The sequence below is a fragment of the Cyprinus carpio genome, chromosome B21 (genome assembly GCF_018340385.1).
Source record: "Cyprinus carpio isolate SPL01 chromosome B21, ASM1834038v1, whole genome shotgun sequence".
Classification (NCBI taxonomy): domain Eukaryota; kingdom Metazoa; phylum Chordata; class Actinopteri; order Cypriniformes; family Cyprinidae; genus Cyprinus; species Cyprinus carpio.
The window spans coordinates 16,068,590-16,093,249 of record NC_056617.1 but is presented as its reverse complement, the minus strand read 5'-3'; the positions used below and the strand labels follow the sequence as shown (position 1 = coordinate 16,093,249).

General features: G+C 39.5%; 2 protein-coding genes across 5 annotated transcripts; both read left to right on the top strand.

The window, feature by feature from the left end:
- Positions 1-13,729: 13,729 nt before the first annotated feature.
- LOC109045738 (glycine-rich cell wall structural protein 1.8-like) lies at positions 13,730-21,252 on the top strand. Of its 4 annotated transcripts, none has more exons than XM_042748222.1 (27): positions 13,730-13,989; positions 15,221-15,388; positions 15,561-15,602; positions 15,679-15,876; positions 16,028-16,054; positions 16,155-16,370; positions 16,458-16,484; positions 16,591-16,740; positions 16,832-16,894; positions 17,006-17,032; positions 17,127-17,222; positions 17,298-17,402; positions 17,542-17,568; positions 17,748-17,858; positions 18,007-18,072; positions 18,189-18,485; positions 18,581-18,666; positions 18,769-18,817; positions 19,110-19,160; positions 19,256-19,288; positions 19,376-19,450; positions 19,634-19,675; positions 19,767-20,018; positions 20,120-20,146; positions 20,402-20,567; positions 20,651-20,680; positions 21,140-21,252. In XM_042748222.1, the coding sequence occupies exons 1-25, from the start codon at positions 13,914-13,916 to the stop codon at positions 20,557-20,559; spliced, it is 2,469 nt and encodes an 822-aa protein (XP_042604156.1). In that variant the 5' UTR covers positions 13,730-13,913; the 3' UTR covers positions 20,560-20,567; positions 20,651-20,680; positions 21,140-21,252. The 4 variants fall into 4 exon arrangements, with proteins under 4 accessions (XP_042604156.1, XP_042604155.1, XP_042604157.1 ...); XM_042748221.1 differs by having other exon boundaries at positions 17,127-17,402; positions 19,767-19,820; positions 19,857-20,018; XM_042748223.1 differs by lacking the exon at positions 17,298-17,402 and having other exon boundaries at positions 17,127-17,252.
- LOC122141301 (glycine-rich cell wall structural protein-like) lies at positions 20,654-24,603 on the top strand. Its single transcript, XM_042748367.1, has 7 exons — positions 20,654-20,680; positions 21,145-21,391; positions 21,483-21,512; positions 21,657-21,878; positions 24,108-24,137; positions 24,230-24,463; positions 24,557-24,603. Exons 1-7 carry the CDS (start codon positions 20,654-20,656, stop codon positions 24,601-24,603), a joined length of 837 nt encoding a protein of 278 aa, XP_042604301.1.
- The last annotated feature ends 57 nt before the right edge of the window (positions 24,604-24,660 follow it).

Below are 24,660 nucleotides of genomic sequence, written 5' to 3'. Positions count from 1 at the left end.
TACGTTGACACAGAATAAGAATATGTGAATAACTCAATTTTAACAAAAATGTCAGATAGAACCTTATAATTCCAAGGGGACGACTTGGCAACAGCCGCAACCTTGGCCGGGTCCGGCTTAATCTCCCCAGCTGACACAATAAAGCCCAGGAACGAGACTGACTTGGCATGGAATTTGCACTTCTCCACCTTAACATAAAGCTGGTTCTCCAGCAGCTGTTGGAGGACCTGGCGCACATGCTGAGTGTGTACCTGAGGGGATGGAAAAAAGATGAGAATATCATCGAGGTACACAAAGACAAACTGGTTAACCATGTCTCCCAACATGCTATTGACCATGCATTGGAAAACAGCAGGGGCATTAGTAAGCCCGAACGGAAGGACCGGGTATTCATAATGTCTCGTGGGGGTATTGAAGGATGTCTTCCACTCATCGCCCACTTGCAAATGTGGATGAGATGATAAGCATTGCAGAGGTCTAACTTAGCTAAGACCTTGGCTCCCTGCAAGAGTTCAAAGGAAGATTACATTAACGGCAATTACCTGTTCATAACAGTAATGTCATTTAACCCTCGGTAATCAATGCAAGGATGCAGAGAGCCAATCCTTCTTCTTAACGAAGAAGAACCCAGCGCCAGCAGTGGAAGACGAGTCGCGAATGAGACCAGTTTTTATGGATTCTTGAATGTATTTGTCCATAGCTTCTCGTTCAGGACCTGACAGGGAAAAGAGACGACCCTGGGGCAGAGAAGTGGGAGGAGATCGATGGCACAATTGAACAGCCAGTGGGGGGGGGGGTAGCGAGGTGGCCCGGGACTTGGTAAAAACCAGCCGCAGATCACGGTACTCTCCTGGGACCCCAGTGAGATCAGCTGCCTCAACTTCAATACAAGAGACACAGACACAGGAGCAGAGACAGCACCTAGGAAACATGCATGACAAGACTGACTCCAAGACACAATCTGGCTGCGGGACCAATCCACATGAGGGCTGTGCTGAGCCAACCAAGGGTGCCCCAGAACAGGACTAGCATATGGGGACTCTGGGAGGAACAACACAACCGACCCGTGGTGATTGCCAGACACAACAACATTTACAAGGGGGGTGGTGTGAGTGATAGAGGCTACAGGCTGACCAGAGAGGCCCCAGACAATGACAGGAGAAGAGAGGGGAATGGCAGGGATGCCCCAGCTCTAGTGGGACTAGTGGGCCTTGGCTTTTAAAGGACAAGATTGAGCAAATTGACCAGGCTTTCCACAGTAGAGGCAGAGGCCCTGCACCAGCCTTTGTTGTTTCTCCTGGGCCGACAACTGAAGTTGCCCCAACTGCATGGGCTCCAGTTCAGCCAGAGGAGATTGAGGTGGTGGGTGGCCCTTAAAAGGCTGGGTTTCCTCTAGCCCCTGGATGAGCGGGGAGCCAAGCGTTGCTTATGCAAACAGAGGCGGTAGCCAGACTCGAGTAGCCAGATTGATAAAGCCCTCCAGGTCTTGGGGTAGATCATGTGTAGCTATCTCGTACTGGATTTAGAAATTAAGCCACTCCCAAAACATAGCACGCAGTGCCCCCTCATTCCAATCACAAGAGGCTGCTAGAGTCTTAAATTGGATGACATATTCAGTCACAGAATGCTCCTTGATTCAGCCGTGCTAATTTGGGTGCAGCTTCATCCCCCTTAACAGAGCAATCAAAAAGCCTTGTCATTTCACAGTGAAACTCCTCAAAGTCTGTGCAGAAGCGGGCTCTTGCGACCCAAATGGCAGTCGCCCACTCGCGAGCCTTCTCAGTCAGCAGAGTAATGACATAAGCAACCTTTAACCATTCAGTAGCATATCGGCGTGGTTGCAGTGCAAACACCAGAGCACACTGAGATAAAAACGCCTGACATGAATTCGGATCTCCATCATACACAGGCGGGTTGTTGGCATGCGGCTCAGGCTCGCGGTTGTGGTGAGAGAGAGACAGGGGAACCGCCGAAGCGGAGGACAACAGAACGTCTTTTTGGAGTTCGTGGAAGTGGCCACTTAATTCAGCCATTTGGGCAGTGAGGGTCTCCACTCCTGAGCAGTGGACGAGAGCTGGCTGGCTTGGTGGCCGAGGAGAGCTCCTTGATGAGTGATAGCCAATCGGACAAACTCCTCACCCGCTGGATCCATCTGTTGGTCAGTCCATACTGTCAGAAACGAGACTGGTATCCAACATCAGGTGAAACAAAAAATTCTAAGTTTATTGAAAAGTGAGACAACAAAAAAAACTCTGTAGATTATTCAGCCGGAGAGCAAAACCACCAGCAATCAGTCAGTTAGATCAGCGTGGAGGTCAAACCAGCTTCTGCCAAACCAGCGGTGATGAGAGGCGGCGAGCCAGCAATTGAAAGCTGCCGCTGAATTCCAGAAGCTGCACCGAGCGTGAGCAGAGAGGAATCGGAAGAGGCTGCCATGAAGACACAGGCCTACAGACAGAGAGAGCCAAGGCAGAAAGCTGACCAGAATCATAAAGGGGCAGGCGGGTAAAAAGGGAGGGATGACAAAAACAGGAATACCAGAATGACTAGACTGGAAAAACAAAACAAAAAGCAAGACGGGGTCAGAAACACGACAGGCACCGAGATGATCTGAGCTTCAGAACAATGCTTACGGACTGACAAGACAGCAAACACGAGGGCACGATAAAAGGAAGGTAATGAGGACAAAACAGGGTGCAGGTGAGGGAGAATTAGCTAACAGGAATAACAAGAGGGGTGGAGTATTCATCACGATGGCAGCACAACAAAGCCTAGGCAGACCCCACCGAGATTGTGACAATAAGTCATTATAATCAGTAATTATGTCCACACTGGATGCAGCAAATGCCTTGTTTATAATGGGTTTTTACTGGTTTTGTCTTTGTCACGCGTGGGGACACGGCATCACAGTATGGTAAGGGGCGTTACATTTCTGTCACACGCTTGAGGTATTCGGCCAATCACAATGCACTTGATAGCTGGCAAATCAGTGTACACCTCGCTTTTCAGAACGATGAGCTTTGTAAAAATCGACGCATTTCAGAAAGGCGGGACATAGAGGAGCATCTATAATGTACATTATGTGGAAAATAATGTGTTTTTTGAACCTTAAACCGCATAAACACATTGCATTACACAAAATAGTGTTCTTTTTAGCAAAGTCATGTGACCCCTTTAAGTATAGTATTTCTGCAATACATACTAAAGTGTACTCATTCAAAAGGCTAGATTTGTGCAAGGTGGCCTTTTTGGTGTCTGACAAGCTGAATAGGCTCAGTGTGGTTAGGTTCAGGGTCTGTCAGGGACAAAGTTGATTCCTTAAACTGCTGTATAGGCAGCTCACTAGGTTTTGGACCAGAGCCATGGTCTCAGGATGGTGTATCACAGACTGCAGACACAATCAGCAGCACAGTGAAATAAGCCCAGTGTGTGGAACATTATCACACTGGCAGCGATGACAGATTGACTGTGATGTCACAATTAAAACAATGTTCCTGTTCAAATACCATGAACATTTTCAGGTTCAGGCGATGAAGTCATCCAAACGATCCAACCCAGACTACAGATAACATAGTTGAGGTTCACTTCTATCTTGAATGAGCATGGGAAGGATGTTTAGACGTTAGAGTGAATTACTATCACTGGAACAAGCAGCATATTTCAGAGACATTTGAGTAATTGGTTCTGTGGTGACTATTAGTATGATCATAATTCATAATTAAGCACAAAGCAGCTGCAGCGACTCCAATGCAATATCGCTGTCTCAAAGTTATCACAATTAACCATTCCTTGGCACAGATGCTTCACTGAAGTCTTCAGATCTCATTACAGTTTATAGAGCAAATGCATCCTTGTATCTGAAGCAAGGATTTATCTTGTTTTATGTCTAATACTGTCAGAGTGTATTTTCTGAGTTCAGGCTTCGCTTAGTAGAGAAGAGTTATTTAAAAAAATGTTTTGATTGGTTTTTTTTTTTTTTTTTTTTTTTTTTTTTTGCTTACAATGAAAGTCCAGTTTTGATTTGGACCCCACTTTCAATGTGTGAACAAAAACACTTAAAATATGTTTCAAATTGTCTTCTGTTTTTGCAAAAGAAGCAAGGCCATACAAGTCTGGAAAGATACAAGGTAAACAATGACATTTGTGGGTAAACTATCCCTTTAAGGTCACACAGTAACAGAAATTATCCCTTTTTAGTTTAACTGGCATTTCTGAAGTCCACATAAAAAAAGTCTCTCTTTTGTTATTGAGATTGTCAAAAACATAAAACCGTCAAGTCTGCCAGATAATTAATTGCATGTTTGCTTTATGCCTGTATGAATTAACGTATGCATCACATTTCAGATGTCAAAATCTGGTGTTTCTTCATCATGGACACTTTTGGCAATGTGGACTTTAAGAAAATAAACTCTCTTAAAACTTTACTTTTCACACTCTCACTAGTTTATTTAATTTGTCCAACAATGTATATACATGAATTACAGGAGAATTCTATTATTTTTGCCATTTTATTATGATTTTCATGAACATTTCACCATAGTATTGTTTCCATTGCATCTCAAATTATGTATTATGTTTGATAACATAACATTCTGTTTAATTTCACAGCTTTCAATTTATGCAAACTACAAAAAAAAAAAAAAAAAAAAAAAACCTACAAGTGATATTTACCCTGATTTTTCTTTCCTTTTCACATACCACATATTCAGTTAGTGAACTTCACTGTTATTTCTTTGGTAAGCAAGTACATTCACCAGGTAAGTTCACGTCTTGCTCTCATGAGTGTTTTCATGAGTCAATAAAAATGGGAGATTTATTTGTAGATTTATCATAGTTTCAAAATGTTAAAGATATATTTATGATGGTTTGTCATATATTTTATTTTATCTATATAATTTAACTTTACAAGTAGCCAAAATAAACAATGAAGGCATGGTAATAAAAATATTACCTAAACAGTTATGATGTAACCTTCCTATAACAACATCTACATCATTCATGCTTTTATCCAAAGTGACTTACATTACATTTAAGTTATATAATTCATTAGCTCATGCATTCCCTGAGAGTCGAACCAATGACCATGGTGTTGCTAGCACCAAAGCTACAGGAATACCAAGAGAAAATCATCCTCTGGGACATAAAAGTGCCTCAAATTGAAGAAACACCCATATCCGTCTGTATTCTTGTAGCGTTATTTGCCTGCTAATGAAATCTAGGAACAGTTTGGGTTTTGAAGTCAAGTCCAAACATAGTTTCTCATTCTTAGTGTTGTTCTCTTAGTACAAAGTGAGCTTACAGTAAAAAGTCTGTTTTAATGGGTAGTAAACCACATTAATGATCAAAAGGACGACTCTCATTCTAACGACATGTTTTACAAACAAACTCCCTTCATCCTCTCATTTTACAGCACTGCGAACTAGAAAAACGTGTACAAGGACAGCTAATAAAGGGATTTCTATTCATAGTTGCAGCATTAAGTTCTTGGCTTCCTTACGAGCCAGACGCTCTAAATTCAATATTTATATCCCTCTTCTGTGATAAGTGCTGATTCTATGTATGGTAACAGCTCACAGGTATGTGCCCAAAAGAAAGCTTTCGCCTTAGCCAGAACGTTGATGGACAGCTAACCCCCCTGTTTCTTTGCTCCGTTTCGCTCTGATTAAATTCCCCGGCATTGTTTGTTCAGTGATTCACACTGTAAGCTCTAATGTTGTATATATAATGTGCTCATGACTATGGCATGTAACATATTCAACACACTCTCGTTCTACAGCAATATGTGTGTGTGATGTATGTAATGACATGCTGGGGGGCTTAACTTTTATCTTTTTATTTTTTATCTGACAGGGTGTTTGCCAAAAAGGTGACATAAGACAGGTGTCTCGATTACTGTAAGACTGCCTGAAGCCAAAAGTGTGTTGTACATGTCACACTTGTACAACACACTTTTGTAGTGTAGCCTATATGCAAACAAGTCACTTGTTTGCATATAGGCTACATATAGGAAGATATACAACATGTTTTGTACAACATGCACCATTTTTTTTCACCAAATATCATAATTTAATAAAGCAACAACTAACAAATAATATGAAGAATTCAATGCTTTGTGATACCACTGAAATTAAATTGTGCATGTAATAGCGCATGGGGAAGCCTAGCAACCCCATGTTACATAATTATTTTAATTCAACTCAAATGAAATACCAGCTTGTGTTTTATCAGGGAGCACTTGCAGACATAATTGAGCTTATCTGACCGGCAACAATCCGCACCATGAATCATTCTGCAGAGCTTTGATGGGAGGCCAGAAGCTGCTGTAATAAAAGGATGCTGTTAATGAGTAATTATTATGTGATTAGCTTTTAAAACATACTTTGACACTATAGACGTGTTCCATTGGGTCTGTATTTCCAGTGGATCACTGAACATTGAGTGCTTGACTGAGTGATCAATTGGCAGCGATACTGAAGCAAATAACACCACGTTCACATGGTTGACCTATACAGTATACGTTTGGAGAAGTTTGGTTTAGCTGTAAAATGACACATAGTTACAGTATAAAATTGTATCATTATCTGAAGTTTAAAAGTTCAGTTTACCTAACTTCTCTCTTATCTTTGACATTAGATTAAGTTAAGTAGTCTTTCGCTCTGTTGGAAATAGTTCAATGCTCAAAAATGCTAACAATTGTACTACAGTAAAAGGTGTTTTTTTTTTTGGTGCCGTTATTCAAAATATGGATGGGAACATTATATTACAATGACGTCAGAAGAGAAACTTCCACAAATCTGATTTAAAGTGCTTCCAGCTGGATGATTTTGATTTGATGTTAATGATACGGATCATGTCTATTTTTGTTGGGTCAGCTTCAATGATCGGAAGATGACTTCAGAATGGGATGGGGTAAATATGAAGTTTGAAGCACTGAAACTCTCTACTTCTAGTGTTAGACGTAGTATGTGGTTACATATGCAAATACTAATGACAGTGAGGGTTAAAGGTTCAGCAGATTAATTAACATGTTGAAAGCTGAAGAAAAATTTGATCCGTATTACAACACGACCACTGCAATATCAGATCTATTTTTATAAACATTCTGTTTCATATCCTCCAGAGATGGTAAACTACTGTTATTAGGTTTTATGTTTTCCAGTGCAAACACTGAAAATATATATTGAAGTGGTTTCTCTTGAGTTCTTTTATCAGTGTGGGAAAAATAGATTTTGTCATGTATATTATTAAGTTGTGATATCTTTTGTCAGTAACTAGATCTTGATGATACCTCAAATCATTTATCTTGGAGAGAAGAAATGCAGCATGTTTGCATGTGATTTTTAAAAATTATTATTATTATTTTTTATTTGGTTTTGCAGATCCATTCCGGAGCTTGTGGTGACTCCAGAGGGGAACCACTCCGCAGTCATTTTGCTATCTGGGGTACTTTCTGAATTTTTTGAATGATTATATGATCCTCAACAATTTTTCATAAGATGTAGTCTCTCGGCAACTGTTGTTCCTATTTTTGCTGGCCACTTCAGCTCCTGGTAGGATCACACTATGCTTGAGTTACCCTGCCATATTTCCTGTCTCTGGCTCAGTCCCTTTCTGCTCAAAGTGAAGCCTCATTTGCAGCAGACCTGAAATTATGTTCTTACATCAGCCATCTTTAGGGATGTGGAATGTAAAACTTCTGCAATCCGACGAGGTGAAGAAATGTTCCTAAATTACGCCAGAACGTTGGCACATCTTATTTCCTACTGTTAGTGAGCCAATCCATTTGCTTAAGTTGGGGGTCAGCGTTCCTGCTTAACTCTAAAATTAGTTCTGGATTTAATTACTTATAGAACTCGAACAATTCAGCAGTTATGACTAGAATTCTGTTTTTACATGAATTATTGTCCTTGTCAGGCTGTGAAAAGGAGCTGTTCAAGAGACACAGGTTCACCCTATTGTTTAACATCATGGTCAACCAAAAAAGGGAAAACATTTAGGATCAGAATGGAATAAAATCGTCTTAAGATATTCAGGAAACACAAACTGAAGGAGAATTGAAGGACACTGGGGATGTAATTCAAACTAGGGTAACACTATTTTAAGGGGTCCTTGTTACACGTTACATGTATTTACTATTGTAACAACAATAGCACATCCTTGTGGTGCGGATGATACAGAAGAGCATTAGCAGCATACCGTGATATGAAGAGACACAGAGCAGACTGTTGACAAAGGAATTGTTGAATAAATATTATTTTTTATTTCTTCGCTTACGAAAAGTGTTCCCGTCCCTTCATAAACCCAGATTGCACGTCTGAAGACAGATGGAGCATTCTGGTGACGACTTTCATACCTTTTCTGGACCTTGACACTGTTACTTACTTGTCAGTCTATGGGACAGTCACAAGCCTCTCGGTTTTCATCCAAAATATCTTAAATTGTGTTCTGAAGACGAACGAGCTTTTACGGGTTTGGAACGACATGGGGTAAGTGATTTATGACAACATTTTCATTTTGGTTAACAGTATAACTTCAAAAGAAAGTGTAACCCAAACTAATTTCTCTGTGTCACAGGAATTTTAGTGTTGCCATTTCAGAAAATTATGTTCTTAGCAATGACCCTTATTCAACAGGTGTCTGACCTCCATGTATAATGACACCTCTCAAGATATCAGATCATATATGCCAATAATATATTGCACATTATATATTGCTTTTGTTTGCCTTACAGTTTGGCCAGTTCTATGGTTTATTCCTTTACACACGCATTGCTGTGAAGTAAAAATGGAACAGACTTTACCTCATAAAAATCACTGTATGCTGTGTATGCTCTTCTGTATCATCCGCACCACAAGGATGCACTGTTTTCTTTCAAATCAAAGCTAAATACACATAGAAACAGCACATCCTTGTGGTGCGGATGATACAGAAGAGCATTAGCAGCATACCGTGATATGAAGAGACACAGAGCAGACTGTTGACAAAGGAATTGTTGAATAAAGTCATTATTTTTTATTTCTTCGCTTACGAAAAGTGTTCCCGTCCCTTCATATAACCCAGATTGCACGTCTGATGGCAGATGGAGTATTCTGGTGACGACTTTCATACCTTTTCTGGACCTTGACACTGTTACTTACTTGTCAGTCTATGGGACAGTCACAAGCCTCTCGGTTTTCATCCATAATATCTTAAATTGGGTTCTGAAGACGAACGAGCTTTTACGGGTTTGGAACGACATGGGGTAAGTGATTTATGACAACATTTTCATTTTGGGGTGGAGTATCCCTTTAAAAGAAAGTGTAACCCAAACTGATTTCTCTGTTTCCTGAGAAAACCAATAGAAAGATGTCAGAGTAAGTCTTGCTTTCCCACAATCCTTTTGGTCCGGCTCCTTGACTTTGATTAATGAAGCCTTTGCACTACACTCCTTTAAATAATCTTCTTAAGACACAGTTATTGTTGTTTTATTGTTTTCAACCTCCTGAATCTAGCCAGCCCGGTACATTGATTCATGGGAAGAGGACTTGACATGGCAGACGACATCATGCGGCATAACTCATGTGACGTCAGACACTTCAACATTGTTTTTAAAGCTGTGTCACAGGAATTTTAGTGTTGCCATTTCAGAAAATTATGTTCTTAGCAATGACCCTTATTCAACAGGTGTCTGACCTCCATGTATAATGACACCTCTCAAGATATCAGATCATATATGCCAATAATATATTGCACATTATATATTGCTTTTGTTTGCCTTACAGTTTGGCCAGTTCTATGTTTTATTCCTTTACACACGCATTGCTGTGAAGTAAAAATGGAACAGACTTTACCTCATAAAAATCACAGTGTGTGTTTACTCAGTCTAAATCAATCAAACGATGTCCAGTCGAGTTCTCACACTTTTCCTGTCACCAGGTTAAATCCTGGAAAGTATACTGTTAGCTTGCTCTGGTGTTATTGCTGCCGTTACCAATAGCAAAATGATCACATCACTGTGAATCGGCCTGTGAAGAATTCCCAGAAGTCTCCCTGTAAAGTGCACAAACATGAAGTATTCATTTTGGGACTTCATCTTGTGATTTTTAAGCTGATGTTGAACCGATTAAGGTTCTTCATCTTTTAATGTAATATTAATTAATGTAATACAGCATAAACAATTTATTAAATGTAGACCATTCGATTTTTGATTTTTTAAAATCAGTTTGTCAAAATCAGTAGGGTACAAAATGTAGAGAACAAATTGAAAATCAGAGATTTAAAAATGTAAATGTACTTTTTAAAAAAGCTAAATAAAGAACGTGATCAAATATATTTAAGACAATTTGAAATTGATGTTAATTTTTCAATTCAGCTTTTGACTCAAATTATAAATTTAATTATGCATTATACTTCATGCTTATTATACTAGACTTACAATGGTCAGAACCCTTGGTGTTTACCATGTTGTAGCATGCAAATCATATTAAATAGTGTGCAATGACCTTCTTAAGCTAAGGCTTTCTTATCTTTTAACCAATAATATTCATAAACACAGAAAAGAATCGAAGGCATTGCCATATCTTGTATAATGTATTCATGACAATTAAAGCATAATTTTCCTATTCTTTCCATTATACTGACTGTGCTCTATGCACCTGCTTGAACCCACGTTTGTTTAAATATTCAGGCCCACCACATCTTTTGTATAGCCCAGACTGCAATAAAACAAGAGAAATGAGCTGAGAAATCTCAGCAGCAGTGCCAGCTTATCTGAAGGAACCCTTTTCTGATACCCCTCCTTGCTTCAAAAGCTGAGGCAGTCTCCCTCAGCTTGCCACAGTGCCGGCCCTTATATAGACAGCAGACATTAGGTAAACGCAAGGTAGACGTTAGGTAAACTGAAAACAGGCACTTTTCAGTCAACAGCTGTTTTCATAACTGCGATATGCCTCTCTGCACTGGCACTGGAAACACCGCTGCGGGATTGTGTGCATAACTGTTTTATGCAGACAAGAGGGTGGTAGAATTTACAATGCACAGTCATAAGCAGCTGTTAGAAGACAAAGAAACTGCAGGCAGTGTGGTATTGGAGATATTTGTATTACTTGATAGAGTTTTTAGGTCAGAGATTCACTGCAAAACAAATCACATGCCAAGTCTGCATGTGTTTTTATTAGATCAAGCCTTATCAATGGACACCGTGTTCTCAAGCTTTTCTTCAAATTGCTCTATCAGCTTAGGAGAGACATCTATCTTATTTTTCCCCCCCGTTCTTTTTATTCCATGCATGTTTCACCACATAACTATGTTACTCCATCAAAGTATCCATGTAAAACCATTTCAACCTGAAAGGCAGTAAAACACTTTCTGTCCAATTACGGACAGAGAAAACACCCTATTCCACTATATATCCACCACCTCTCTCTCTCTCTCGCTCTTTCTCTCTCTCTAAAAAAAACAAACAAAAAAAACAACACTTTTGACATTTGGCTGAATCAGCTGTCGACCCCTGAATCAGAGTGTAACTGGGTCAGCAGATAGCAGGCTTATCGCTTTTCACCCATGCCAAATATAGCATTCAGCTTGTTTTAAAACTGTCTGCATATTGGATATCATGTTCACATTGTGGTAATATGGGAAACCTTTCATAAAAGACAGAGGGGATTGCCTCTCATGAGCATCATGTAGTCCTGTTTTGTATTGCTTTGCGCAACCATCACTATTAGTATTATTCAAAGAAATTCAATACTCTAATAATTAAACTATTTTGAGTAACATGAGTAACAGCTCAAAATTTGAAGCTTTTTGATTAAATGTGTACTCTAGAAGGCGCCTTGCAACAGCCTAGTAACCACTAGGGCACCTATAAGCTCAAAGAACAGCCTAGAAACTCCATCACCCTGGAACCAAATAGCAACTCCATCTCCGAATGGCCTAAAACAACACCCTAGCAACAACCCAGAACACTCTAGCACCCACACAGACCCATGAATCTGAATTCCCTAAAAACTGAATAGCAACACCTTAGCAAGCATCTGGCAATGCTTAAGCAAGCTTTCAGAACAGCCTAGTAACTGAATCGCAATACCCTAGCAACCACATACCAACCCCTTTTCAAAATGCCTAGCTTCAAAAAAATCACAGCAACAAAAGAAAAAATAATCAAGCCTTGCACAGGAAAACACCACTTACTATTTCAGAAAGAGTAAAAATCTGGTCCTACATATAATGATGCAAATTTACAGAGACAGACTCATTATTATATCTTTTTACAACTAGCAGGTGCCTTTAAATGATTAGTTGTCGAGGCTTTCTTCACAGGATCATTGCACAGTTATGGACCTTGATGTCGTTTACTTTTGTGGCTTGGAAAGTAAAGACCATCCATTCATTCTTTATTCTTAATTAGTGAGATAAGCTTCTTGCCAACACTTCCCCTCTCAACCTCCAAACACACACACAAACACAAAAAGGTATACACATGTACATAGTTTTACATTGAAATAAAAAAAGCGTCTATCAGTAGAGGAATGACCTAATCTTATTCTTTGCCAATAGCCTGAAACACAACTAGTGCTTGAATGCAGACTTTTTGGCAAAACTCCTCCAGACCAAACAAGGAGTGCTAGACAATCTGGGTTTAAAACTCAGCAAGGGGTGAGGAGGGGGATATGGTACCTTTCCAGAAAACCCCCTTGGTTTCTTTACAAAATTTTGATACAAACTGCCAAAATTTATGTATATGCAAGAACCCCGCAATCTAACAGGCAGTTGAGTACAGGCAGTATTACAACAACCCATGAGTGTAAGTGACCATATGGAGTGGTACCTCTGGAAAAAGAAACAATTTCATAAAACATGGAAAAAATTATATCAAATATAACAAATGACTGTCAGGATAGAGGAACATTTTAAGCTAGTAGATGGCACTTACAGCAGCTTAAGCGTAATGTGTGACTCATACTCCTATTGTCAGATCTTCTGGACGTCATTCAGCCTAAAAGACTGTTTGAAGTTTGAAGTACATTACAATTTATTGCCTATTAAGGAGAGAAACAACTTAATTATGAAAAGGCCATTTATGTATTGGTCCCTATCGTAAGCCTCCATTCTCAGAGGTCACATTGAAGCGTTAAGGATGCACCATTATTTCAAAAGTCTTCATGATTTAGTCGTCAACATCCCAGTTGGATCTAAAGGCTTTGGGGCTACAGGGGTTATTAAAATCTGTGTTGTCAACCTTCAATAATGTGTTCCAACACACACCCAGTCAGTGTTTTTCCATCACATACATGATTTCATGTGTTCCTCTGGGACTCATAAGTTAATAACAATAGAGTGATCCCTGGAGCCTGGCCAAATGACTTTAAACCTCAGAGATGAGCAATCTTCCTTCATGATTGACTGTGTGATGGGTCCGGTCTTTAAATGTTACTTACACCCCCATAGCTGGAAACAATATATCATGTAATAACCTTATCTGGAGTGATTTCTTACTGCTTTTGATTGGATAAAAAAGAAATACTCTCCTTGAGAATATCTGGCAGATGTTTCTCTTGGTGAGGTAGATGTAAAGAGAGTGAGAGAGATTTTCTCTCTCCCTCTATCCTCAAATATCTGTCTTTAGTTTTTGGCCAACGCTTTGACTCATGTTGGCAGAGGCGACCCAAATAAATGCACTAGCACCAATCATTTAGGGGGGCTAGGGGTGGGGTTAGAAAAAACTGAAAAAAAAACATAATGTACAAGACCCAAGTGTGCTAGTTTCCCTAATTACGTAGTGTTCCTCCATCCTTACTTTTTACTTTTTTTTCTCTCTTTCATACTGGCCCCCCACCCCTTATCCTTCTTGTTCAAGACATGGGTGTGCAGTGATTTGCTTTTGGGGGATAAAACCCACAGTTTTGGAGTGGAGAGGGATATTACAGAGCAGGATGGCCTGGAGTAAGGTACCTCTGCTCTTGCATGGATTTCTCCTGCTGGTTCTGTGTAAACCCTCCCTTCAAGGAGGTAAGATCTCTCCAAACTCATTTGCCTTTTTCTACTCATTGCATTACAGGTGTATTGCAGTTTTGGCAATAGCATCACACTTTTTTTTTTTATTTAGTTGCACACTGCTGACAGTGGATGCACTTAGGCTGTACTTTGTTGCCTGTGTTCTGAATGTTCTAGGTTCAGGTAAAGGATGGATTATAAAAAGTAAGCAACTTGAATTAAAAGTGATGTACTGAGTGTATTGCTATAGTGTATTGTTGCAGGATGATTTACTGTGTCAATGAAATTTGACCTTTAAATCTTAATACTTAAAAATGTATGATGGTGAGGTAACATTGCCAACTTGTAGTTTAGTAAAGTTACAAGCTGTTCATTTAAAATGAGTTGAGATATCATTTTATATTACTTTGATTTTCTATTTCTTTTTTATTGTTGGATAAAACTAAACATCAGTATGTAACATATCAGTGAAACACGATGCATTTGCATTTGGTTAAAGTTTTCAATGTATATTCTAGTTTAATTTGATACAATCACAAATAGTACTCCATAAAACCGGATTTCGATTAAAATGAATACATTTTTTAAAGATTTGAAGTCACTGTTTATGTTTATGGAAATGGTTTCCACTTGCCATCTTTTATTCATGTTGAAGGAATGATCTGAGAAATTCTAATCCAGATCATTACATCATATACTAACAACCTACAAGCATTTCCCAGTGGGTTTGTAGAACAGCTTTCAGCTTTTTAGCTCTAAGCTCTTGGAAGAGGTCATGTATAGGATGTTGTTCTTCATCAGAATCACATCCATTCTCTGTTCCCCTATGCCTCCAAACCTTAAACAGCAAGGCAGGAGGACACAGAAACTTATGTGGTAATGCATTCAGTGCTGTTTGAGGCTTCACATGAAAGACTAGATGCAAGATTAGTCAGAACCCCCTGGATAAGTGGCATCATCACTGAGTAAAGTACAAGAATGGTCCTCATAAACTTGTAATGTGTTGCAGGAACTAGATCCTAATATACATTGTTGACAAATAAAAGAAGTATGGGTTTGCAGTGCAATCAGTGATGTTCGCAATAAAATTATGTTTTAGAAAATATTCTCCTTATTCTCCTCTTCAGGTTTCTCAAATATATACAAAAACACACAACTAAATGCTTGGTTATTTCTTTATCTGGCATGCTATCATGAATAGGACACATTAATAAAGGAGTTCATTAACGTTCACTTTCTCTCTCAGGAATTTACATACCAGCTGGTGCAGGGGGAGGAACTGGAGCTGGTTTAGGGGGTGGTCTTGGAACTGGAGCTGGACTTGGTGCTGGAACAGGTCCCGGAGGAGTTGGAACAGGATTAGGTCCAGGTGGTCTTGGAATAGGGCCAGGAACTGGAATCAGACCTGGAACTGGTGAAAATTTACATTTATTCTTAAACATTTCATGTGCCATTAATGTCCATAGCTTCCATATCAGTGCTATAATAATCTTTAATAAATCAGCAACTAATAAAAAAATATTGTATTGTGTATTATACATTGTATTATGTATCTAATACAATAATTTTATTTATTTACTTACCAGGAGTTGGAGGAATACCTGGTTTCAAACCAGGAAAGACAGGAGGTGAGTGTCTAAATTTCTACTAATTAGTCATTTTAAGTTTAATTAATTTAATATTTACTTGTCTAACTTGTAATAGGCTTTGGAGGTGGTGGTGCTTGGGGGCAAGGTGCTGGACTGGGTGCTGGAGGCATTGGGGGAGTTGGGCCCGGTGCTGGAGGCCTTGGGGGAGTTGGCCCCGGTGCTGGAGGTCTAGGGGGAGTTGGGCCTGGTGGTGCAGGGCTTGGTACAGGAGGACTTGGTACTGGTGGATTAGGCACCGGAGGCCTCGGGACAGGTTAATGAAATTTCCTTTACATATTATGGTACTGTAATGTACCATAAACTGTAATTAACATAATTAGAATTTTGTAATTAACATAATTAACTATTTAGGGGCATGCTATTCAGGCACAAACATGATTTCATGAATTTGCTCTTCTCCACAGGGTCATTTGTCAAGCCACCTAAAACAGGTACGATGTAACTCATGCTTAAAGTTGGGATTCATTTTAATAATAAAGATTAGCAGAGACATTGCCTTTATCAGATGAGAAATTCATTGTGTATACACAGGAGGATATGGAGGTCTACCAGGAATTGGACCAGGTGGTACAGGTGTTGGTCCTGGATCATTTGCACCTGGAGGAGTTGGTCCTTCTGGCATTGGTCCAGGAGGCATTGGACCAGGAGGAATAGGACCTGGTGGCATAGGACCTGGAGCCATAGGAACTGGACCAGGAAGTCTTGGACCTGGAGGAATTGGTGTTGGAACTGGAGGCCTTGGAGCAGGTAATATTTAAATTTTCAAACTTAACTGAACTGTTTCCTAGGGATTGTAGAATAACTCAGTGAAGCTTTACTTTATTCTATCTGTAGGTGCTGGTGGCAAACCCCCTAAACCAGGTGAGTGGGAGAAAACTGCAGTCAATAAAGTGTTCACATACATTTGCAATTTCAACCACATGCACTGAATTAAGCAAATAATGTATTACTTACAATGTACAAACAGGTTATGGGGGTATTCCAGGCACTCTTGGAACTGGAGGTCTTGGTGGCCTTGGACTCAGACCAGGGGGTGCTGGCCTTGGAGGTGTAGTACCGGGTGGCTTTGGTGTTGGTCCTGGAGCTAGTGGCATCGGCACAGGAATACCTGTACAAGGTAGAGAAACTGGTAGAGAAACTCCAAAATTTACGCAATCTTTTATGGTGATTTTTCTTACAACAGAGAATTCTATAATTTTTTTTGTCAGGTGTGGGCACTGGTGTGGGAGGGTTCGGCCCTGGTGGAGCTGGTCCAATAGGTGCTGGAAGAGGTTAGAAAATTAAAACAAATGCTAGTAACTATATATGGATATTTAAAAGTTTAATTCTAAATATTTTAAGTTTTGTTTAGTACTGTTATTTTCTCCCTTTCCTGCTTCTAGGTGTGGGAGGAAAACCACCCAAAACAGGTAGGCAATCTGTAATATGCTGTGTTTCATCTTCACTGAGGAATTTAAAGGTAGCTTCACTTTAAATATTTAAATATAAACACATTATTTTCAGGTTATGGAGGTCTTGGTGGTTATGGCCCAGGAGGTGTCAGTACTGGACCAGGTGGCGTTGGACCAGGTGGCATTTTCCCTGGTGGTGTTGGACCAGGTGGTATTGTCCCTGGTGGTGTTGGGCCAGGTGGCGTCAGACCAGGTGGCATTGTCCCTGGTGGTGTTGGACCAGGTGGCGTTGGACCAGGTGGCGTTGGACCAGGTGGCATTTTCCCTGGTGGTGTTGGACCAGGTGGCGTTGGACCAGGTGGCATTGTCCCTGGTGGTGTTGGGCCAGGTGCGTATAATCTAATTGAGTCCTGGTAAGACATTTTTTAATCAACAGTAGACACAACAATTTTTTTATTACTGCATTTGTGATTCTGTTCATAGCACTATTTGATAAAAATAAACAAAACAATTTTGCCTTATCACAGGAGCAGGCAGAAAACCTGGGAAACCAGGTATGATCTGAATTTAAAAGTGTTCTGCAACTACAATAAAAAAGTGCATACATAATTAAAATACATTTTTTTTGTTGTGAACATCACTATATCTTACTAATTCTTATAGCTATTTCAGTCAGAAAGCAGTATATTGTTAGAGGTTCAAAATGCATTTACCACAGATTGTGTAAATTTAGGTTATGCTGGGCCTGGGGGATTTGGTGGCGGACCGTTTGGGACAGGAAGTCTTGGAGCAGGTGGTATTCCACTTACACCTGGAGGTGCTGGAACAGGCTATCCATCAGGTGGTAAGAATATACTTCCATTCCTTATGTGTTATAGCAATAAACAATAAAAATAAATAAATTTAAAGATGACTAGTTAAAAGTGAATTTTGAGGGGGTTAAATTATAAAGGAATATTATCTGCTGCTTTAAAAATGGAATTTGTTTTTAGGTGTCTATAGTGGGTATGGTACTTATCCTGGAGCTGGAACAACTGGTCAAAAACCACCAAAACCAGGTAAAGCTAGATCTGTGGACATGAGTATTGGGTTAAATGAAGATGTGAAACTTGATTACACCTTTTCAAAAAACATATTTAAATTGTATCAACACATGCTGGATTTGATGAAATAGGATTTGGACCTGGAGGTGTAGGTGTAGGAATTGGTCCAGGCGGCACAGGACTTAGACCTGGGGGTGCAGGAGTTCTCCCTGGAGGTGTAGGAATTGGACCGGGTGGCACAGGAGTTGGACCAGGTGGTGCAGGAATTGGTCCAGGTGGCACAGGAATTGGACCAGGTGGTGCAGGAATTGGTCCAGGTGGCACAGGAATTGGACCAGGTGGAGCTGGAGTTGGGCCTGGAGGTGTAGGAATTGGACCTGGTGGCACTGGAACTGGAATTGGAGGAGCAGGAGTTGCACCTGGTGGAGGTAGGCTTTGAGGGGCATAACTGTTAAGCTACTGCTGTTTGAAGTTACTTGCGACTTTTAACCTTTGCAATTGTTCAATCCATTATGGTTCCTAGCACCTTTTCTTCCTCAAACTGGCTTACCAGGAGCTGGGACAGGTGCTGGGGGAAAAGTCGGAAAAATTGGGAAGGCACCAGTGCCAGGTAACTGTGTCTATTAATGGAGCTCCCTTTTTGTTGGAATATTTTTTTATCAAATCTTTGACAAGAAAGATTTGTTTTATTTTTTCTTTCTCCAAACAAACGGTGTTGGGATTCCTGGGCTATACCAAGGGGGTCTAGTTCCTGGACAAGGTGGGTGACTGAAATATTTGACAGTTATGAGATATTCCGCTGTTTTTAGAATATTTGGTAACACTTTATTTTAAGGTGTCCTTGTTACACGTTACATTTACTTACTATTATAATAACAATTAATTATGCATGATTTCATGCAAGTAACCCTAAACCAAACCATAATCCTAACCCTAACCATATAGCAAGTACATGTAGTTAATTAATATTACTCAGTACTAATACGTATAATTACACTCTCAACTGAATATTCATATAGATATGACATTTACATTTTTGTTTTTATATGTAGGTTTTGGCGGTAGAGGCGTTCTGCCAGGTGTAGCCACAGGATCTCAAACTGGTAAGATTTATGTGGTTTATAGTTTTATAATTTATAGCTTTATCCAGCAATTAAAATATTTTTTGGGACTCTCTCTTCTATTTTGTTGTTTACAGGGCAGCTTGGTCAAGGCGCACTTGGAGCTAATGGTAAAATAAGTTACTGAAAGAACAGTCCTTTCAATTAAAAGTATGAAAACTAATTCTAACAGAGCTCACTTATCTTTTCTCTTTCAGGAGGCCGTGGAGGATTTGGCCAGCAAATACCAGGGGTGTTCCGTGGATATCCTCTTATATCACCAAAGTCTGGAGGTAGCATGCAATTAAAAATGTATTCATTTATCCATTGTAGTTATTTACATTTGAGATCAACCAACACAATTTATACTTCTCAGCCAATATTATTAGCTTCTCATTATTTAAAATAAATTTTTTTGCCATATGACTACAGAGTTTTAGAGTATTTATGGAAATGTACTTTCTTACTCCATTTAGGTACAAGCGCAGCTAAGTCTCAGGCTAAAGCTGCCAAGTACGGTAAGTCATGCAGGAAAAATAATAAGACTTATAAAAATTATTTCAATATATGTCTAAATGACATGCTTGATATTGCTGACTCTCCTTGCAGGGGCTGGTGGTGTTCCGGGTCTCGGTGGTGGGCTTGGAGGTATACCTGGTGCAGGTGGTGTTCCAGGCATAGGTGGCGTACCCGGTGCAGGTGGTGTTCCAGGCATAGGTGGCGTACCCGGTGCAGGTGGTGTGCCAGGAATAAGCGGTGTTCCAGGTGCTGCTGGTGTTCCAGGTGTTGGAGTCATTCCTGGAGCTAGTGGTGGAACTCCTGGTGTCCTATATCCGGGAGCTGGTGGTTTCTATCCTGGGGGTAAATTTATGATTTATTACAAATAGTGAAATGTTTCAGGATTATCTATGACACTGAAATTTGCTTAAGTCTTATAATATCCACGGATTGTCTCTCATTAGGAACTGGGGCAAAAGCTCGGAAGTATGGTAAGAAAACTTCTAGATTCATGTTATATATAATCACCTAGCTGACAACTGTCTCTTTTATGGAAAAAAATGACAGTAGATATCAGAGGGAAACCAAATGTTAAATGTTAAGCCTTGTAAAAGTAAGTTAAAGTAGAAAATGCCAAATTAAACATAAAAAATCTATTATTTTTTCTTTTCTTGCAACATATATAAAAACATAAAAACAGAGTTTCATCTTAATTTCTATGCAATTTTGGGTTGTTTATTTTCTAGCTTCCGGGATAGGAACTGGTGGACTTCCTGGTTCTGGTTTGGGAGTGGGTGGTCTTGGAACTGGAGGACTTCCTGGTTCTGGTTTGGGAGTGGGTGGTCTTGGAACTGGGACTTCCTGGTTCTGGTTTGGGAGTTGGTGGTCTTGGACCTGGAGTTAGTCCTGAAGGTATCCTGAAAATTACCTTGTTTTGTTTTCAAAGTTATTATCATTAATAGCACAATGATATTTACTATTCTGCCATATTTCAGGATATGCTGCAGCCAAAGCAAGAAAATATGGTATGACTTTACATTTTGCATTGTACTATGAAATACTGTAGATCTTGTTATTGGCAAATCAACATTAATGTCATTGTAATTGTCTTCACTGTGTCCATAAATATACAGTTTAGCTCTAGCACAGGGATAGCCAACCCTGCTGCTGGAGAGTTACAGTACCTCCATAGCTCCGTACCTTAGCTCTATTGTTTAGCTCCTTATATTGTTAAAAAGGAAAATTATATATTGTATACCATACATAAGGGCTCCTCATTTATTGTCCCACAGGCCCAATGCAATCCTAATAATATAATATAATATAATATAATATAATATAATATAATATAATATAATATAATATAATATAATATAATAACATTACATTACATTACATTTCATTACTGTGCTTAGATTCCATTTTATTTCTACCACATTCACAGAAACCTAAACAAATGTAAGACACTGATAAATCTTTTGCAGCTCAGCTTGGACGTCCTGGTGGGACTTTAGGTATAGGAGGATTGCCAGGTGGAGGAGCTGGTGTGTCTGGTGTTGGACTTGGTGGACTACCTGGTGGAGGTCTTGGGATTGGTGGACAACCTGGAGGTGGAGTTGGAGGGCTACCTGGAGGTGGATTTGGTGGATTACCTGGTGGAGGAGCTGGTGGGCTGCCCGGTGGAGTTGGTGGTCTTCCTAGCGGTGGTGCTGGAGGACTCCCTGGCTCTGGAATTGGTACCAAATCATACCATCATATTGTACAACATAAAGTTTACAATAAAGATTTGAGGTCATATTTAAAATTAAATATTCTGATGCTTTGCAGGATATGCAGAGGCAAAAGCTCGTAAATATGGTAAAACAACCTTTAATTCAATGCTTCAACATACTGCACTGTTAAATGAATTGTGTTGATTTTACTGATAGCATTTATTATCCAAACTTTACTTTTACAACTTTTAAGCTTCCAACCTTAAATATTATTTTTTATTTTTTTTAGGTCTACTTGGTGGAGGTGCTGGTTTAGGCCCAGGCACTGGATTAGCTGCAGGTATTCCAGGTGGATTACCAGGCACTGGTGTCAGACCATTTGGGGCAGGGATTATACCAGGAACTGGGGCTGGACAAGAAGGTGTCCCTGGTGTGGGCTTTGGTCCAGGAGGTGTACCCGGTGGTGGGCTTGGACCTGGTAGTGTTCCTGGAAGTGCATTTGGACATGGAGGTAAATCAGAGTTTCTAAAGATTTCAAACACTTTGGCTTAAAAAAACAATGACACCGTTGTCTTCTGCTATATAGCTAAATCAAATTTGTTCAAAATTGATGAACATTGCAACATTGACACTGGTTAGTTGAATTGACATAGACAATGGTTACTGAACCAAACTGAATAGACATTGACCTGACTCGAACTGAATAACAATACCACTGTCTTCAGTAGAGATGCTTACAGCTGAAATGAAATTGTTTCATAATGAATGAACTTCACAGTTACCAACACTGAACTGACTGGTGCTGAATGATAATATATGAATACCAACTGGCACTGAATAATAATAATAATAATAATGCTGAATAATTGTCTTGCTGCAGCTGTTTTACAGCAGAATTTAGATTTGCCTAATTTTGAAGTTTGCATCCGAGCGGCAACCTCGCGCTCTCTCTCGTGAAGCCAATAAGGAAGTGACTAAAACTGTAATTCATCGACTGGCCGCTTGAGGCTGGCTGCAAAAGGGAGTCAGTCCCATAGACTCCCCATGTTAAAATGCCCAACTTTACAGCAGAAAAAAAAAAGATATTTACAGCCTGGTTCAAAAAATTATTTTGGTCTATATAGCTAATTTTGCCCTTCATGACAACTGTGAGGGGGGTGAATTTTTTTATAACTCATCCGTTTAAATTATATTAAGCCTTAAAGTCCTGCATAATTAAGGGCGTGGTCACTTGAGTGACAGGTGGATTGCCTCTGCTGACAATGCCGTCGCGCTAGGTGGGCGTGGCTTCAGCAACCAGCTCCCGCCTTTTTGCCCATTTTCGATTATCCGGGAGAGTCGCGCGGTGACGCGCTGCCAAGATGGCGACGGCCCGCTCTGCACACTTTGAGCTTCAAAACAGCTATTGAGAAGTCTATGGGTGACGTCACGGATACTACGTCCATATTTTTTTACAGTCTATGTTTGCATCACTGATTCTGCTACTTTCCTGTTTAATACTGTAAAGCTGCTTTGAAACAATTATATAAAGTGCTATAAAAATAAAGGTGACTTGACTTGTGCCCTATTTTACAGACTTTTCTTAGAGTGTAGTTTACTCTCATGTACTGTTGTAGTATATTTTTAAAGGAGAGAAGGAGAACGGGAAGCAGGGTTGCTAACTACCAGATTTCACTACAAGGCACACTTGATAGCCCATACTCATTGTATTTGCCCTCAACAATGTTTTATATAATATTCTTCATATTTTTAAGTGCAAACTGACACAGAGACACCAAAGCATTCCCAGGTGAAAAAAAGTGATCTTATTTTCGCACACTAATTTTGTACTTAATATACTAAAAATTATTATTTAGTATTTCTTAAGATAAACTTAAAATCATCTAAGTGTACTCAATTAGTGCATGAAAGCACTTGTTTTTTATTCTGGGTTGATATACTTTCCCCTGACTATTCACTGTAGAGATGTGTGAATGGATGTAGCACAACTTTTTTTTTTTTATAGCTAAGATCTTCTCTGTGCAACTGCATATTGAGTTTCATCCAGACAGTTTAGAAATAGTGTACAAGATACATAATTCATTTTGCACAAACTCAGGAACAGACAGGCACAAAGCATCACTAATAACACACCAACCATAGTAATGCAATGTCATAAGAAAATGATAGCTTCAACCTTTTTTTGTAGTTTAATTAAACCCTGGCAAATCTGGAAATCTAAGTAGCATGTCTAGCCAAGTATATCCCCAGATGACCTTTCTTTTGGTTGACTAAGTTTAGCCATTGCATTCTTTAGCACATTCTAATGTCTCATCAGTGTTATCCAAGTGGATAACTGTATCATTCAAGCACACAGTAATGTAGGTTTAGTGTTGTTAGAGCACAATGTTGATTATCTTCCAGATGTTGATTTTTAAGCATAAGTAGTATTTCGATACTCTGCTCTTCTTTCTCCGTAGCTCACCATTATGCAGTTATGCCTCATAACACTGGCCTGGCCGAGGTTTTTTGAGGTGACATCTTGAAGTTGTTAGACTAGAGTATTTTTATCAGCAGGTGAAGAGAGGTAAAGATTGGATCACTGGAGGTTTCCACAGAAGCACAAGCTATAAAAATCTTGCTGTGCTCATATTTAAACACTTTGTAGAAATATGACATTTAAAGTTTCATAACAAGAACTGTACATAGCTTTAACCACTGCTAAATCATATTTCTCTATTATTGACTTCTTATATTTTAGGATACGCTGGGGCCAAAGCTCGCAAATATGGTATGAAAATGTTAAATAATCTACAAATTTTAGTATCCATGTAGAAAAATACAAATTATAAATGACATTTTATTTTTGCATTTTGCAAAAAGGGATAACTAGTGGAGCTGGTGGAACAGGATTGCCTGGAGGAGGTACTGGAACATTGTCAGGTGTTGGAGCTGCTGGAGGAACACCAGGTGGAGGAATTGGACCTGGGGGGGCACCAATTGATGGTTATGGACCAGGAGGAGCACCAATCAGTGGCTACGGACCTGGAGGGGCACCTGTAGGTGGTTATGGGCCAGGAGGGGTACCTGCTGGAGGATATGGACCTGGGTCTGGAGGTATGCTGACAAACATTTTTTTTTTTTACATATATGCAGTTTATGCTTTCTGTTTGTTTCCATATCTGCATTAATACTTTGTATCCAATGCAGCATATCCAGGTGGATCAAAGGCCCTAAAATATGGTAGGATATTTTAAAATCATTATGTTATCATGTTTTTTTTTTTCTTTTTACAATATGGCATTAACACTTTT